At 39.2% G+C, this 18,934-nt stretch overlaps 1 protein-coding gene across 2 annotated transcripts in view; it reads right to left on the reverse strand.

Moving 5' to 3' along the window:
• The window catches only part of ADAMTSL1 (ADAMTS like 1), a 385,347-nt gene that overhangs the window by 224,252 nt on the left and 142,161 nt on the right, over positions 1-18,934 (reverse strand). For both annotated transcript variants that reach the window (XM_041004529.1, XM_041004530.1), the window contains exons 6-7: positions 10,152-10,226; positions 7,054-7,211 (exon numbers count right to left, since the gene is read on the reverse strand). In XM_041004529.1, the coding sequence (XP_040860463.1) occupies positions 7,054-7,211; positions 10,152-10,226 (233 nt within the window). The remainder of the gene's footprint in view (positions 1-7,053; positions 7,212-10,151; positions 10,227-18,934) is intronic.

The following is an 18,934-nucleotide window of genomic DNA, read 5'->3' on the forward strand; positions in this document are numbered from 1 at the left end:
AGGGATGTTGACAGGGAGCTCAGCAAGTGAACCCAGAAAAAGAAATGCCCACTCTGCTGGTCTAGTTCATTTGATCAGGAGCAGACCAGACCAGCAGGTCCCAAATGGACAGTACAGGAACAGAGTGAGTTTTGTAGCCCAGCCCACCCCCTACAGCCAAACAAGTGCCATTTTGTGTAGGGAGGCAAAGGCAATGGGATAGGACTCTGCATGCACTGAGCTGGGAGTGAACTCATTTCTGGCTCAGTGAACTGCAACAACACAGCATCCTATAGGTTCCACCCAAGATAGGTCTGGATATAACAAGAACTTTAGTAATGGCACAACATGTGCCATTTTGTACTACATGACAAAGACTTTAAGACTGCAAGGACAACTGTGAGCTGTGCATGTGCCAAACTGAGAGCCAACTCACTGAGCTCAGTGCATTGCACTGGTCCCACAGGGAAAATAATACCAACTTTGGCATTGGTACGGGTCAAAATAGGTCCGTGCTGCTCTCAGACCTAATAGGCAGCAGATTCCAGCAAGATCAGCACTACCACCAACCTAGCTATATAGGACACCTTGTGTCTTCCTAATCCTGGGACCTGCTCTAACAGGAAGCAGGAGGAAGGTTTTACAGATAACAGTGTAGCCTCAGCCTGGAATCACAGGAGGTGGAGACTACTGAGCCAGGATCTGAGGCTACAGATACCATGGTAGAAATCTAACATAAAAACCCAGACCTGGAACTTGCTGGAGGGAGTGAAATAAGTGACTACAAAAAACCAGGTACCAACCAGAATAAATAAAATTGAATTGTAGACCTTTGGGTGAAATAACTTAGAAGCTTGCCCTAAAGAAGAATCTGCTAAGCAGAAATACAATGACCAAGAACAAAAGAAGAGACAAAGGCACAATGAATATTACTGAAGACTCCCCTGCAAAGGAGCAAAACCCTTGTTATAATGATTCCTATTAACAATGAGAAGAACATGCAGGAATTTAAGCAATATGACACACAGGAAATAGCAACACTGAAACAAAATCAAGCTGAATTATTTGAACTGAAGGTTGAACCCAGAAAAAGAAATGCCCATCCTGCTGGTCTGTTTCATTTGATCAGGAGCAGAGACAGAGCAGCAAGTCCCAGATGGGCAGTATGGGAACAGGATGAATTTCACAGCCCGGTCCGCATCCTAGAGCCGAATCACATGCCATTTTGTATAAGGAGGCAAAGGCTATGGGGCAGGACTATGTATACACTGAGATGGGAGTGGACTCATTTCTGACTCAGTGAAGTGTAACAACATGGCATAATAAAAGTTCCTCCCAAGACTGGTCCAGGTATCTCTCAGGCCTGATGGCCAGGAGATCAAGAACTCTAGCAGTGGCACATCAGGCACCATTTCTTACAGTGAGGCAAATAACTTTTTTTTTTAAAGAGAACAGATTTTATATATTTCATAGCTAACAATTCTAAGTTAATCATACTTCACTCTTTCCCCATCTCATTCTCAATCAGTGTGGCAAAGAATTTAACACTGCTGCAACAAAAGTGAGCTGCACATGTGCTGAACTTGGTGAGAACTCCCTGAGCTCAGTGCTTTGTACTGGTCCCACAGGAAAATAATACAGACTATGGTATTCTATGGGTCAAAATAGGTCTGTATGGTCCTCAGACCTAACAGCCAACAGGTTCTGGCAAGATCATCAGCACCACCAACAACCTAGCTACATAGGACACCTGATGTCTCCCTAATCTTGGGACTTGCTCCAACTGGAAGTGGAAAAATGGCGGTACAGCCAAAAGTGCAGCCTCAGCACAGTATCACAGGAGGTGGAGACTGGTGAGCCAGGATCTGAGGCTACAGATACCATGGTAGAAATCTAACATAAGAACCCAGACCTGGAACTCGCTGGAGAGAGTGGTACAATTGGTTGTAAAAAAAGAGCCGTGTACCAACTGCAATAAGTAAAATCAAACTGTAGACCTGTGAGTGACATAACTTAGAAAACTGCCCAAGGACAAGAATCTGATAACTAGAACTACAATGACCAAGAACAAAAGAAGAGGCAGAGACACAATGAGTATTACTGAAAACTCCCCTGCAAAGGAGCAAAACCCTTTGCCAACCTTAGAGTTCACTGAGGAAGATATCAAGAAAATGGGGGATACAGAATTCAAAACACTTGTTATAAAACTTCTTATTAATGAGAAGCACATAAAGCAGGCATTCAAGGAATTCAAGGAATATGTCACACTGGAAATGAATCAAATGAAAGCTGAAATATCAGAATTGAAGAATACAGTGGAGCAAATTAAAAGTACAGTGGAGAGTCTCCAAAATAGAATAAAGCAAGCAAAAGAATATCAGAAAATTAGAAGATATTTCCTGTCACCAGGGGAAAACAAACAAAAACCTGGAAACGGAGCTGGATTAGGCTAAAAAAAAAAGTATTCAAGAATTGAAAGACACTATTAAAAGGCCAAATATAAGATTTATGGGAATCCCAGAAGGAGCAGAAAGAGAAGCTGGGTTTAAAAATGTATTTAATGGGGCCCGGCGCGGTGGCGCAAGTGGTTAAAGGTCCTCGCCTTGCACGCCCGGGATCCCATATGGGCGCCGGTTCTAATCCCGGCAGCCCCGCTTCCCTTCCAGCTCCCTGCCTGTGGCCCGGGAAGGCAGTGGAGGACGGCCCAAAGCTTTGGGAACCTGTACCCGTGTGGGAGACCCGGAAGAGGCTCCTGGCTTCGGATCGGCATAGTATCGGCCCGTTGCGCTCACTTGGGGAGTGAATCATCGGATGGAAGATCTTCCTCTCTGTCTCTCCTCTCTGTATATCCGCCTTTCCAATGAAAAAATAATAAAAATAAATCTTTAAAAAAATGTATTTAATGAAATAATAAGGGAAAGTTTCCCCAATCTAGAGAAAGAATTGGGAAACAACATCCAGGAGGGGCACAGAACTCCCAACAGGGTTGCCAAAAGCAATCTTCACCATGACACATGATAAGCAAGATCTCTTCATTCGAACATAAGGAAAAGATCCTTACATGTGCACATGAAAAAAAAAATCAACTGACATATAAAGGAATGCCAATTAAACTCACAGGAGACCTCTCACAGGAACCTCTACAGGCCAGAAGAGAATGCAGGAACACATTCCAGATTCTAAAAGAAAAACACTGTCATACAGAACAACGTACCCAGCAAAACTTTCATTTGTCTTTGAAAATGAAATAAAAATTTTCCACAGTAAAGTCAAAAGAATATGCCTCTCCTAAACCTGCCCTACAAATGATACTTAAAGATGTTCTTCTGACAGTTAAAAGGAATAGCACCCACCAAAACCAAAGGCAAATGCAAAAAACATCCCAGTACAATAATAACAGAATACTAAATCAAGAAATAACCCATTGCTAAAATGACAGGACCAAATTACGAACTATTTGTATTAACCATGAATGTAGATGGCTTAAAGTCATCAATCAAATGTTATAGATTGATAGACTGGATTAAAAAAACACAAAACCTGCCCGGTGAGACAGCATAGTGGGTAAAGTCCTCTTCTTGCACTCTCAGGATCCCATATGGTTGCCAGTTCTAATCCTGGCGGCCCTGCTTTCCATCCATCTCCCTGCTTGTGGCCCAGGAAAGCAGTCGAGGATGGCCCAAAGCCTTGGAACCCTGCACCCACATGGGAGACCAAGAGGAGCTCCTGTATCCTGGGGTCAGATTGGCTCAGCTCCAGCCATTGCAGTCACTTGGGGACTGAACCATCAGATGGAAGATCTTCCCTTCTGTCTCTCCCCCTTGTATATCCACCTTTCAAAAAAAAATAAATAAATCTTTAAAAAAACCAAAAAGCCCATCTATTTGTTGTCTACAGGAGACAAGTTTCACCAACAAAGATCAGTGGAAACTATATCTCATGGATTTTGATTTTTTTGTTTTGATTAGTTTTATCTCTTTAAAATATTTTCTTCTGATGAAATTCTTCACTGGCTCATAGATCATACAGTAGTAGTTCTTGATTTTCTTTTTCATTTCTTCAGTGATACATTAGTCATTCAGTAGCATGTTATTTAACTTCACGGTGTTGTAAATTTCTCTTTTTCTTCCTGTTGTTGATGGTGTATTATGGCTTTTCATTTAAAGGGATGTATCGTAGTTGTGTAATGGAGACTATCATATTCAGATGTGAGGATACAATGCAGTATGCATCTCTACTTCCAAATGAAAGATGGACTCCCAATGAAACTGTTTACTGTATCTTGACAATAGGATGCTGAACTCTCTGCCATTGTCTATGCCCGTGATGACTGACAGATGACTGTGTAAGAAGAACTACACTATAGTAATGATACAGGGGAACGCAGTGATGGGGGCAGGGAATTGTGAAGGAGATAAGGTAAATTCCAAGGACTATGGAACTGTATCATAAAAACATAAGAAAAAGAAGTAAAATAAGAAACCCATCAAGTTGCAGATAATGAATATGTATAATCTTTATATTTAAAATTTGCTCAATTAAAATAAGAAGAGAGAACTTGTTTCTATCAGAGAAGAATGACAATAGAGTTTTGAGATGCCCACAATTCAAGGATAAGATGCTGACAGCCTTTTCTCCTTCAGCTAGCTTGCACACAGATCTTTCTGAATAACTGGACTCCTGCCATTTTCTGTGCTCTACCAGGAGAGCTCCCATGGACACACTGAACTTGTACTCTGTGAGTCACTGGACTGTCCAGTCAGATCACTGGGGGTATTCTCTTCATCTCAAAGATGATGCTGTTCACTGAATTTCAACAAGGATTTCAGTGTTTTAAATAAAAATGTATCAATGTGGGATTGAATTTTGCCTTGAATCTGTTGCCTGTTAAATCTGTAAAGAGAGTTTGACAGTTAAATATACATATTACTAACATATACGTTATGTGAAAGAGACTATACTTTGCAATGATGCTAAAGGCTGTCTTACATACTTGGCATAATTTGAACACCTAAGTCATGAATAATGTTTGTCAAATGATAAATTTTGATTTTCAGTTATTTCTTTGGGAAAAATAAGAGAAGAAAATCTTTTTCATTATGAGTCATAAGTTCTTAAATTTCTATATCATTTTCAAGTTTACATAAACTGATTTTAAGCTACATATTCTATTTTAGATTATATTTATTTAAATCTTGAGCTTTTTTTAATGGAACCTGAGGGGACAAAAATACATGTTTTTGAAAACAACACAGAATAATGAAGTGAGCTTGGGTCAGAAAAAAAGAGATGATTTTTCAGTCCTGGGTTCCTAGACAGGAACTTAGACAAGTCAGTCAACTATACAGAAACCAAACTTAATTCTGGATTAAATGGAGTATTAGCATCTGCTCCACTTAAACAATTGCTGTGCTATAGATATGTTTTTTTTCCCATACAGCAATTATTTTTACTTACTAGGTTCCTGTTAGGGAGATCTGAAATCAGATATAATTTAATTGTTGTCCTCAAATAAGACAGTGGGAAGACATAATGTACACAGAGATTTGGGCTGAATCTACAGCTTTTCTATTGATGTTCATCTCTAGAAACAATGAGTGGAGATGAGAGACTGAGTAGGATAATTAAAAAAATACTGTTACAGTACTATAAAATCCAGTTTGAAAGTAACAGAGACAATGGACAAGAGGCTGAAAAGGTAATCTGGATTCTGTGAAAAATGCAAAGGGATAAACTAAGGCAAGCAGCAAAACATGGAGAGGAAAAATTTTCGAGAAATGATATGGAGGTAAGTACTGAAAAAGTTGAATTCTGACTGGCAACAAACACGGGAGGAGAAATCATGATGAATTCAAGGCTTCTGATTTGATTGAGTGCATAGTGTACTAGTCTATAAGATAAGAAATAAAGAAGATAAGGTAGATTTCTGTGCTAGGTAAATTCAGTTTTAGAAATGTTGATCTCATTATACCTATGACCCAAGAGGTGGTGTACAAAAGGCAATTGGCTAATGAAATGCATTTGACAATGCTCTGAACTATTCAAAGGTAGATAACATTACTTGAATCCTATTCTATATTTTAGTATGTGAATTAACTCTTGAAGGACCATTAGGGAAATCACTATCTTACAAACTGTTCAATCACACTGTTCAATCAAGGGCTTCAAAGAATAGAGCTCTCTCTTACTTCTGCATGAGGGGAATTGTTTATCTATAGCATAATTTCTATTTGGGGGTATCTCTAATGGTTTTCAGCTTCTTGTTCACATTCATGTGACTGGCATCTGAACTGGATTAACAAGAGCTACCTTGTCAACAGAGGACAGTGTTCAGGAATCCTTCTTCTATCTATCCTCACTGCCCATCACATTTTCCTACATGCATTCTTACTTCCAGCTGCCATTGGGTCATCAAGCCTCAGCTTAAATCAAATGTCTTCTGGCTCTAACTCCCATGATGAAAAATTTATGGGGTCCTGGACACATTACAAGCTTTACAGCTTTACAGCTGAAATCTTTCAGGTCCTCCTGACCAACTGAAAGAAAAAAAAATGTTTTATTTTATTGTCAATCCCAAATGTTCTTTTAGTGTTTGCATTTTTCCAACAGAATGTGCATGTTGCTTCCAGCAATGTGTTTTATATTGCCTTGAAGAACAGGGAAGTTCTAATATAAGGAAACAACTTAGTCTTGTTGCCAGTGCAAGAGAAAGCAGAACTTTCCATTAGAAGCAGGATTACGCGAGCAGCTCTATGGATCATCAGCTAGAACTTCTCATGGAGGATGTCCTTTACGAGTCAATGACAGCAAAGAAATTATTTTAAAGACAAATGATATCTGCCTACTGGTGCTATTTTGGTTTCATGGGTAGGGACCATTTTTTTAAATAAAAAATTCATGAGATTTGTGAATTTCAGGATGTAGCTAGCACAACATCTTTGAATTACACATTTTCTCGATAACATGCAGGCATCCCAAAGACATATCTCAATAATGAATGTCTCTCTATTCAGGAGATTATAAATAACATCAATTTGAATGTGATTTAAAAGTAAGGTATCTAAATAGGCTCACCTTGACAATGAAATCTGCTGTGAGTGGTCCAGTCATTCTCAGTATCTCTTTTTCTGGAAATTTCTGGAAATCCACACTAGAATTGTCCACAAAAAAGGTGCCTGTAGAGCTGAGGCTGTTTTCACCTTTAGCACCTTGGAGGGTTTTGGTTTCCAGATCTATATAATCAGACACAGGAAGAGAAGAGGGTGATTTCCTAGGGCTGTGAGAGATCACATATAGGCACATCACATCCAGTAAAGTTCAACTCCATGTAAGGGACAGCACTGATGTAGTACAGCTGACCAAACTGTGACCTAAACAGAATATAAAGTCACTTCCGGATCACACAGGATTTCATGGTGTAAATAAAATGATTTAAAAATTCACTAACCAAGATTTTAAGACACCATGTTAGAAAACCTTTGAATCTGTGGATATCCTCTTTTGTTTATGCTACTGTATTACAGCCCAGTTTCTATAATTTAACCATCTTTAATACATGCCTTACTGACTTCAGTCCTGATGGTCTTCAGTCTAGCATACATTCTAGCTTCCCATTTTCCCTGTTAGACCCAGAGTATACTTCTGAGTTGCCACTGTACCTGTATGACTTTCCATGTATTCATTAAATAGCTTCTGGTTGTTTACTACATAGGTATGGCTGCTCAAAAGGAAGAAACTAGAATGACTTAAGGACAGGGCCTCTTCCTTACACTTCTTTCTCATTTTAAGTTTCTTCTTGATATTTAATTCAATTGTATACACATATATGATATTTAATTACTTAAGTATTCAAATCTGAATTTGGTTAAGGATGATGACTATGAAGCATCTTGTGTTGTATTTGAAGATGAAATTAGAGAATGTTGGGAATGATAACGATTATGATGTGTGTTCTAGAGATGACCAAGCCCTCAAGTGACTGAAAGGTGATTTAGAATAACTGTCTGTTGCATGAAGGAAGATAAGTGGACTGAGGTTAATGGTTTCCAAGCCTTACAAACAACCCTAAGTTTTGGCAGTGACTTCAGCTGAAAAACAGAGTCTTAAGTGGGACTCCTGAATCTCCTACCCAATAAAGTAAAATAATAATAAATAAATCAATAAAATGTCTCCTTTCATGCATTTTATAAGATTTCTAAAGACAATAAGTGCCTGAAATATTTGCACTATATTGTTTTGGGCTTGTTCTACTTTGAATTATTCACTACAAAGAATACCAAGGTCTGGAAAATATTGGTGTTCAAGGGCATACCCAGCAGTTTTAGAAAACATACTGGAGGTCTAAGTCTGATCTAAGAGCAGATGATTCAATCTTATTGGCATCCCCCAGCTATGCTTTTCCAGGTACTTCTGATTACAACTGAGCTGGTGCTGGACCAGATCACCTAGTCTGATTTTGGTTTGGGCTTAAATATTTAAGGATGATCCCATAATGAACCAGCCACTGAGGGTATAGAACAAGAGTTGCTGGAGAAACAGAGCAGCACTTGATTTCACATGCATCTTAATGAATCACACACTAGATACAAAAACCAAATCAACAAAAAATGCCCAGCTATGCCTATGAAGCTTATAGGATTCTGTAAAGTGGAAAGAGCAGATTTAATTTTGCTTTTCATGATTTCTGAGCATCATTTAAAACTTTGCCTACAAAATCCTTGGGACAGTTAAATTATACAAGGTCAATTTTTCAGTTCCCTACTGATCATATAATTAAAAATCTGGGAGACTAATATGTCTATGAAATACATTTTCTTCTTAAATCTTCCTTCTGTAATGAAGAGTCAGCTTCTACCTGGTGATGAACTTGTACCAAATATCTTATCCTAGTCTCTGTCACTGTTCACAAAACACTACTTTTCAATGTGGCTGCTATTCCAGTGGTTAGCTCTGTTCAATGTTCAAGGCATAAAATGAATCATATGGATGGTAATAGTACACACATGATCTTTTGAAGTGGAAATACTGAATTTGAAGGAGTTGCTCAGGGTTAGAAGAGAACTTGGATTCATACCAGGCAACTTATCAGCATTTTCTGCTTTGTCTAAATGATACTTTACCCACTCCCTTACTTCACATGACCACTTAAACTCTACTTCTTTCATGAAATGCGTTTATTTTTACTTTTACAAAGATCACAGTAGTATACATTAATTTTGGTGGACTCTGATTTGTCTTGCTCTTCTTTGTCTCTCCAGCATGATTTCATTACCATTCCAACTGTTGAAATGCTTGCTATCTGCATTGGGTTCACAGGAGTGTGTGTGGGAGGAAAGAAAAAGCAGAAGATGACAGATGACTGTGTGGAATAATTAGAGTGGATTTGATCAGAAATACTCAAGGAAACAACTGAAATTGAATATCACAGAAAATACTAGCATATTCTCTCCCACTCGCTCTTCTGTTTATGCTTATAATTTATAGGTCTATATCTAAACAACAGTAAACAGTAATAAAGTGATATGATTGTGTGATGCTTTGGCACTACTGAAGATTAATTCTTGTGCAAACCAGCAGGAGGCATACCTTAATGGGCTTTTGGGGGTTATGATTATCTTTCAATTCTGAATCTCAATAGCTATTGTTAAGAGGCAAGGATATGGAATTATCTTTAACACACGGCATCCTTGTTAGTATCAGGGTTTTCTTTAAATGCCACAGTGTTTGTTTTTCTGCACTGATAAAGTAATAGAACATAATCATGGAAAGAAAAAGGAAAAGACAATATATAGTAAGGATTAGAAAGAGAAAGAAGACAGAGAAGCAAAAAAAAAAAAAAAAAACCAAAAAAAACCAAAAAACAGGTTGAGATGGATTAGAAAGGGAAAGACACAGTGAGATACAATATTCATAAAAGCATAAACACGTGCTTAACTTATGAATAACCCACGGGGAGGATCTATTTTGTAGTTTTCAGAATGACTGTGGTTAGAGATAATTACCACTGAGGTTTCTGCCATCTCATCAAACAGCCAGAAGATAAACAGAAGCACTCATGATGTCATATTATGATAGAGTAGAAAGATTTATTTTAATCGCTTCTGGGAACAAAAAAAAAACGATAATAACCAAAATTCCTAATCCCCAAAGAAAAAACAACTGGATTTACTCACACAAGTGATCAGGTCCTTTTAAGACAAGACGAATATGTCTGCTTCCATAGGGAATGGCAACTACAGTGTCATCCACTAGAGAGAAACAAAACACAATTTTTAAACCACATGATTTGGCACAGAATTATACATTCTCTCTACATAATGGCTCTGACTTAACATACTTCAAAAAAAAAAAAGGACAACTTCATCATTAGTCTTTCAGATGCAAATGCTTACCCACACACACATACACCCTCTCTCTGATAAATAAGTAGTTTATGGTCTGGAACATGGTAGGCCTGCTGTAAATACTATTTTCCTCCATCTATTCCAAATTTCCTTCAGTTAAGTAACTGAAGGACTTGCTGTCTTTAGAGGTTTTTTTTTTTTTTTTTTGTATTTCAAGGCCCATAACCTTGCTGATTACTGAATAAAACAGAAGAATCGTTTCCTCAAAGCGTGACGTTTGCCAAGTTTTCTATAATTCTCAATATTCTAATCAAATGAAAACATCATAGCTGTGTTTAATGTCATGCATATTTGAGTATAAAGCAAATTTCAGATAGCTGGGAGATTTTAGCATGTGAGAACATAAAGTATAAGGAGATACAGGAAAAAAAAGGAACAACAACAAAATGTTAGGACTGGGTCCACACAGCTTCAACTGTTACACATAAAGAAATGAATTTTTAAGTTTTCCAAAGGAACTCAAAGCAGTTAAAACAATGGGATTTCTAGAAATAGAAAGTCTTTGTTTATTCACAGGTCAAACAAAGAGCAAGTAAAAGAGAAGCTTTCTGTTTGGCCCAGCAGTGCTCAGCAACACCCTTCTGACCCCCCACACAAGTGCCTGCCGCCTTCCTCTTGTTCTGCTGAGATGTGACTCACTTTCCACCACCAGGGCATCAACCTTGGCTTCTGGCTGATGCAGCAACATCTGTAGCTCCACAGACAGAAGGGAGAAGGTTATTAGGGAAACAGGGTAAGATGGAGAAGGCACAATATTTTCTTCTTTTTAAGATTTATTTATTTTTACTGAAAAATCTTATAGAGAAAAGATCTTCTATCTGCTGGTTCACTCTCAAAGTAGCTGCCACAAACAGAGCTGAGCAGATCTGAAGTCAGGAGCCAGGAACTTCTTCCAAGTCTCCCATGCGGATGCAGGGTCCCAAGGCTTTTGGCCATCTTTGACTACTTTCCCAGGCCACAAGCAGGGAGCTGGAAAGGAAGTGGAGCAGCTGGGATATGAACCGGTGTCTATATGTGATCCTGCTGAGAGCAAGGCAAGGACTTCAGCCACTGGGCTACTGCGCTGGGCTTAGAATATTTTCTGGATGTTGCCTGGCACTTACCTCATTAAAGAAAAAAAAATGGGATGGCTCAAATAGTGCACAGTCACCAGCCCACAGCATGGAGGGAGCAAACCCATTGTTCTATTTCCCTGAAAAGGGTTGAGGGACCCCTGGCAAGCCATCAGGGAATCAGAAAATCACTATTTTACTCAATCAATACCTGCTTCATGCTAGGTACTTCATTGACAAAGAAAGCCAAGTCCTAGATCCACAAGACTGTCCTTGGGAGAGGACTCTAAGCTAAAACATGGAGAAATACTACCTGTTAAATGCCATGCAAGAAACTTTTCAGAACACACTGGGTAGTTTCTTATGATTTGTGAACCAAAGAAAGCATGACATATAAGCAACATGTTTTCTCCCCAAGGATAATTTTATTTATTTATATCTATTCATATCAGCTACTATATTTTAAAACATACTTTAAGAAATGATGCTAAGCTGACAAAACATTGGAAGAGATTTTTAAGTTATTTAAGAGAATGACAAAAGAGAAGGAGAGGTATAGAGCAAGGAAAAGAAGAAAGGAGGGAGGGAGAAATAGAAGGGAGGGAGGGAGAAAGAGAAGGGAAAGAGGGAGAAAGAGTAGAGAGGGATTGAGGGGTGAGAGTAGGAATGGGAGGGAGAGACCGATTCCTCCATCTATTGGTTCATTCTTCTAATGCCCACAACAGCCAGGCCATACTTGGATGAATCCAGGATTCCAATTCCATCCTGGTCTCCCACATGAGTGTCAGGGATCTAAGTGTTTGGGCCATCATCTGTTGCTTTTCCAGGAGCATGAGCAGGGAGATAGACTGGAATCAGAGAAGTCTAAACCCGAATGAACACTCCAATACAGAATGCCAATATTGCAAGGAGTGACTTAATTCACTGCACCACAATGCTAACCCCAGTTTATTTTTACTTGACTTAGCTTTAAAAATATTACCTATTTACTTTTTATTAATTATTTTTATTTTTGATGATTTTTACAGAGTTGATAAGTGTGATAAGGGTCAAGGACTACAGGAAATTGGGTGAAATCACAATTTCCACAATCCCTTTTTTTCTTCCTGTATCACCACCAGTTTTAACTGTTGTTCTCTGCATACTGATAAAAGCAACACTTTGAATTGTGAATGAGCAATTGTCTCATTTATGGTCAAATTCTCAACAATTTTGGACAGGTTAGAGGATTCTAACCTGGTATCCGCTGCAGTTTCATGCACAGAAAAGTGTTTGATATATCCCAGAATGTATGAGAAATATGATTGCATTAAAGCACTTGTCTCCTTAAGAGATTTAATGCATTTGCTATGGCTAGTGAGCAGGTGTTTATATCCTCTCCCAGCATGCCAAGTTTCCCCACTGGTATACTCCCTGTAAGGGTACACTGTTCTATGACTAAGTGTACCTGCCTTCATCTGTATTGGCGTGGTTGAGATAAACATGGTACCAGACTTCTGGTCATATTTCTGGGTCATCAATCAATTCTTGTATCTGTAAAGTTACTCAAGGACCAGATAACTACTTTCTCAGTTAGACGGGAAATTTTCCCATGGTAATCATAAATTCTCTTACTTCACACATATTGGTTGCAGTATCCTTTCACAAGAAAATTGTCCCCAAGTATTGTACCTAAATTTCCTTTAAAAATATACATTTGTTCTAAAAATTTCAACACACAACATTAATTTTCAAATCTGGTCATATGTGAATGTTCTGTTATTTCCACGTGTATCAAGAAATGTAACAATGACAATATTTTGAAAAGGCAGAATTTTCTGATACCTGAATTTATCTTATTTTTAGATATGTTGATAAATTCATTTTGAAAAGGACTCTTCCAGGCATAGCACAGTGGCCGAGCAGCTCAAGTCTTCGGTTTGCAAGTGTTCTGATCCCAAATGGGTGCCGGTTCTAATCCCTGCAGCCCGCTTCCCAGCCAGCTTCCTGCTTGTGGCTTGGGAAAGCGATCGAGGAGGGTCCAAAGCTTTGGGACTCTACACCTGTGTGGGAGACCTGGGGAGGCTTCGGGCTCCTGGCTTTGGATCAGCTGAGCTCTGGTCATTGTGGCCATTTGGGGAGTGAATCACTGGATGGAAAATCTTTCTCCTCTTTGTATATCTGACTTTCCAATAAAAATGAATAAATCTAATTAAATAATTCCAAGGGGAACAAACATTTTTTTTTTCTATAACTTACATGACACCAGAATACATCTCATACTCAACAGTCTCTCAGGATTCTTACCAGGGAAGAATATTGCTATTGCTGAGGATAGAAAACTGAGTCCTCGGAGAACCAAGTAGCTGGAATTTGTAGGATGATGTAGCCAAAAGGAGAAAGCTATATAGAAACCCCTCTGGAGATCTCAGCAGGATCTCTGTAAGTGTTTAGCAGTATACTGAGCAACATATGTGGATGAGGCAATTACCAGAAGCAGGGAAAAGAACCACTTAGAAAATTAAAGGAAGAATAGAAAAGAGTGCATGATATTCATTCAGGGCAGAGAATAATACCTAATCAATCTGCCAGACCAGAAAGCTTCATAATTCATAAAACATGCAATATTCGACAAGGGCACCATTAGCTCTAGATCAAACATAGCTTTGGTCCCATCTTCTAAATTTTAAGATCCAAAACTGAGTTCAAATAACTTCTCCCAGAACAAAGATAAAGAATATTTAGAGAAATACAGAAATATCTAATACCCCAAAAGCAAAATTTGTAATGTCTGGCATCTAGTCAAAAATTACCAGGCATGCAAAGAAATAAAAAAAAAATACAGCCCACACTGAAGTGAAAATCAATCAATCAAAACATAGAATGTGTACTAAAATAGTTATTATAACTGTATTCCATATGTGCAAAATTTTAAGTACTGAAAAAGAAATATCCAGGTCCACAGGGCCTCACTGGTGAATGCTACAAAGCATTTAGAGAAATAACATAAATCCTATAGAATCTCTTCCAGAGAAATAAAAGATGAGGGATTGCTTCCAAACTCATGGTATGAGGCCAGTATATGCTGACACCAGCATCAGACACAGAGTACAGAAAGAGTGAATGTTACAGACCATCACCTAGCATGTACATGGATGTGAAAGCTCTTAGTAATAACTGGCAGATTAAATCACTCATCCACATAAAGAATCAAAATGACTACGTGGAATTTATCCAAGGAATGCAAGGTTGGTTCTTTACTAATGAGAAGCCCAAATAACACAATCACAACAATTATTTAAAGAAGGAAAAACCATATGACCATGTTAATCTAGGTATGTAGAAAATCTGATAAAATTCAAAGTCCATTCACACAATAACCCTCAGCATACTAGGAAAGGAGGGGAACTTGTTTATCTTGATAAAGGTTATCCACATACACACCCTCAAAGCACACACACAACTACAGAAAACATGCTCAATCATGAGATTGAATGCTTTCTTTTAAAGACTGGGACTAGAATAAAGATGTCCATTTCTGTCACTCCAGCTTTCTATATTAGATGTCCTAGTCAGTGCAAAAATGCCAGAAATGAAATGAATGGCTTATAGAATGAAAATGAAGAAGCAAAGCCATCATTTTTTGAGTACACATGATTGTTTATATAATAAAATATTAGTAAGCTGCCAAAAGCTCTTACACTATTGAGTTTAGCAAGTTGTGTAATATTTGAAGAACACACACAAATCAATCTTGTTTTATAGACTAGCTATACACAGTTGAAAATGAAAATAAAGAATATAATTCCATTTGCAATAGTTGCCAGAAAATCATAACAAGTATAAATACAACTAAAATATACAGGATCTGTATACTCAAAACTTAGGAAGTCTGAAGAAAAAACAAAGAATATTTAAATAAATGAAGAAACAAAATCTCCATAGGCTGAGCAATTTAATTTGGTAAAAACATCAATTCATTACTCCAACTTGTTCTGTGAAACTGACATAATTCTAGACAAAATAAAAATGTCTTTGAATATTGATATATGGAGAAAGAGATAATAAAATTTATATGAAAAGGTAAAGAAAATTAAGCTAGTTGTCAAAAATGAATGTAAAGTGAAGAGTACAGCAGACTAATACTACCTGACTTTATAACTTACTTCACAGCTTTAATATCCAAGACAAATATTTTAGAGCAGAGAATCTAGGTGCAGATATAAACAGAATTGACCAATGAAACTTTGATGAAGTTTTAAAGGCAATTCATGGGAGAAAGATCTTTTTGACAGACAATGCTCTAAAAAGCTGATAATGCATATACACAAATATTAAACTAGATGTAAATTTTGTGTCTTAAACAAAAATAACTGAAAAATAATAGGGCCAAAGGTAAAACGTTCAATAAACTATAATATTTCAAGAAGAAAACATAGGAAAAAGTCACTGTGACCTGAGATTCAGCAAAGAACTCTCATTTTTCCCCAGGATACTTTATTTTTTCATCTCATGTAACAGAATCGCTAACAGACCTGACTCTGTGTGTGTATATAAACACATATTCTATTCCATCACATTTTCTTTATTCATTCACCCAATGATGGATTTTTGGTTGATTCAATATTTCAGTTTTTCTGAACAATGCTGCTAAAACAAGGTGATGCAGGCATCTGTTTCATGCCACATATTCATGTCTTAGGAATATATACCTTGTAGTGGAACTGTTGGGCCATAAAACATGTCTTTCTAGTCTTTAAGGACACTTAGACACTGTTCTCTGTGGTTGTACTAAATTACATACTCACCAACAGCGTGCAAATGCTCTTCTTCCTCCATATAATCACCAGCATTGTTATTCTCTTGTATATAGTTATTCTGATTGGAGTGAGGTGATGTATCGGTAGTGTTTTGATTTGTATTTCTCTCATCACTAGTGATGTTGAATATTTTGTCATGCATTTGTTGGCCACTTATATTTTCTTTTCTTTTTGATGATATTTACATGGTTGATTGGGGTGGGAAGGGTTGAGGATTAGGGGAAAGGGAGTGAGATCATTGCTTCCAAAGTTTCTTCTTTCTATATCCAGAGAAACGGGAGATAAGAGGAGAAGCCACACTCAGCCTCCCAACTGCCTCATTACTCAGGAATAGGGAATGACCACCTGATGTCAACCTAGGGTCCCCAATGTGGAGCATGCTCTTAGGGTTCTGCTCAAATGGTTTTGATAGTTCTGAAACGCTGCTGATTTTGCCAGTCCAAGGTTGAGGAAATATTTCCAAGGTCCATTAGCTGACATAGTCCACCTTAGAGTCTCCATTTGCCTAGATATCTGCTGTCAACACTTGGCTGGAGTAGTTGACCAATTTGTTCAGCCCTTCTTCCTCTGCTGTGGTACCAGATGTCCTCTGCAGGCTCCAGGGGACTATCATAACCTTCATGTACATCTGGGCATGCCATCCACTGCTCCATCTAAGCCACTGAGGAGGTCCAGTTCTGACATGCACTCCATGATCAGATTATAGATCCTGTGATTCTCCCCATGGCTGGAGTTCTAAGCATAGCAGCCCAGTCGGTTGGGGGTGGGGGGAAATCCCCAAAGAAACCTTATTTGATGTGATCCCAGACCCGACTCTTGTGTGTGCTTGCCTGTAATGGGTCAGCTCAGTCTGTCACCCACATCAGCCTATGGTAGTTGCAATTTCTGGGTCTGTTCTGGCTCTACCCCCATCTCTTACGTAAACCAATGGATGCTGCAGCCCAGCCCAGCCCAGTGTTACACACCACACAATCAGCCCTCACATACACCAGCTGGAGCTGCAGCCTAGTCAGAATGACACCAAACAGCCCCCATTAGGCCCTTCCCCTGCCCTGGTTCTTGTGCTTGCCAGTATGGAGAACAGACTGGTCCAGTCTGTCCTATATCCCATTCAGCTCTTATACACATCAGTGGGTGTTGAAGCCCAAATCAACCCAATCAACCTCACTATTAGCCTACACAAATGCCAGCCCGTGCCACTACTTGTATAGCCAGGCCCGCCCCCAGCCCTGGTTCTTATGCTCACAAGTGGGAGTTGCAACCCATCAGAGAGGTGCCCACAGGTTCCCTACTGGGCCTATTCCTAGTCCTGGATCTTATACTCTTTAGGTGGTACTGCATTCTAGCTTGCCAGGAATTTCCCCCAGATCCAGCACTTACCAGCTGATGCTGCAGCAAAACCCAACCAGCCTGCTTTTACTCTGGCTTATGTATGCACCAATGGGTACAGTTGTTTAGCCCAGCCTGGCTCTCCCTCAACCCAGTTAACATGTAGGCAAACAGGTGCCATAGCCCTGTTCAGCCTGGTCTGCTCCTGATCCCAGTTCCCATGTGTGCCAGTGGGAGCAGTGGCCCAGCAAAGGTGCATCTGCAGCTCCCTACCAGGCTCGCACCCTGCCCTGGGTCTCATGTGTGCTGGTGGGTGCTGCATCCCAGTTTAGCATGGCTCCCCTCACCTCGGCAATTGTTGGCGTGTGCTATAGCCTGGGCTGGCCTAGTCTGCGCCTGATTCTAGCTCACGTTTTGCCCAACTATCCTCTATCCATTCCAGTTCTTACTGTTGGGTATTACAGCCCAGTCACACCTGGTCCACACCCAGAAATATCTTTTGCATGGTTCAGAGGTTACTGAGATCTAGCCCATCCTGTCCCACACCCTCCTTGACTCTTATGAACACCAGGAGGTATTGGAGTCTAGCCCAATTTGATACTCAGTGGTGGGTACTGTGATCTAGCCATGCCAGGCAGGCAATTATGGATGTGTGAAGCCTTCGACATGGCCTATTGGGAACACAATGCTCATCTGGGGCCTTTCCATTCGCCCTCCTAATCTGCCCTTGGAACTGAAACTCATGTGCAATCTCAGGCTTGCTCAGATAGCCTTTAGTGTGAGTCCCTAGAACTCAGAGCTCATGGAAAAGAGTGAAGCCACTGGTGGCTCTGGCTCCATAAAGATGGCGACATTTTCTTTTTTTAAAAGAGAATTATCTATTGAGATCTTTAGGCCAGGAGTTTGTACACATGATGTTGGAATCATAGGCCAATGAATAAAACTCAATAGCTTATTCTTCACCTAAATTAAAATATTTTATTTTCTGAAAGATATTGTTAAATAATCTTGATTAGGCTACTGATTGAGAGAAAATATTTTCCAATCACATACTTATGAAAGACTTGATACCTAGAAGACATAAAGAACTATTAAACTCAACAGTTGAAATCCAAGCTTTGATCAACTGAAAAAGGGTAAAAAGGGTCAACTCTGCCGCAGGGTTGTTTAAGCCTCCCCCTGCAGTGCCGGCATTTCAAATGGGCACTCTGTTTCCTGTCTACCTTTATTCGGCTGATGGCCTAGGAATGCAGCAGAGGATGGCACAAGTGTGTGGGCCCCTGCACCCAGGTTGCAGACCTAAAAAGAGCCGCTGGCTATCAGCTTTGCCCTGGCCCAACACAGTTGTTTGATCATTTGGGGAGGGAACTAG

The sequence above is a fragment of the Ochotona curzoniae genome, unplaced genomic scaffold (assembly GCF_017591425.1).
Source record: "Ochotona curzoniae isolate NIBS_2020 unplaced genomic scaffold, NIBS_Ocur_1.0 scaffold_3208, whole genome shotgun sequence".
Lineage (NCBI taxonomy): Eukaryota > Metazoa > Chordata > Mammalia > Lagomorpha > Ochotonidae > Ochotona > Ochotona curzoniae.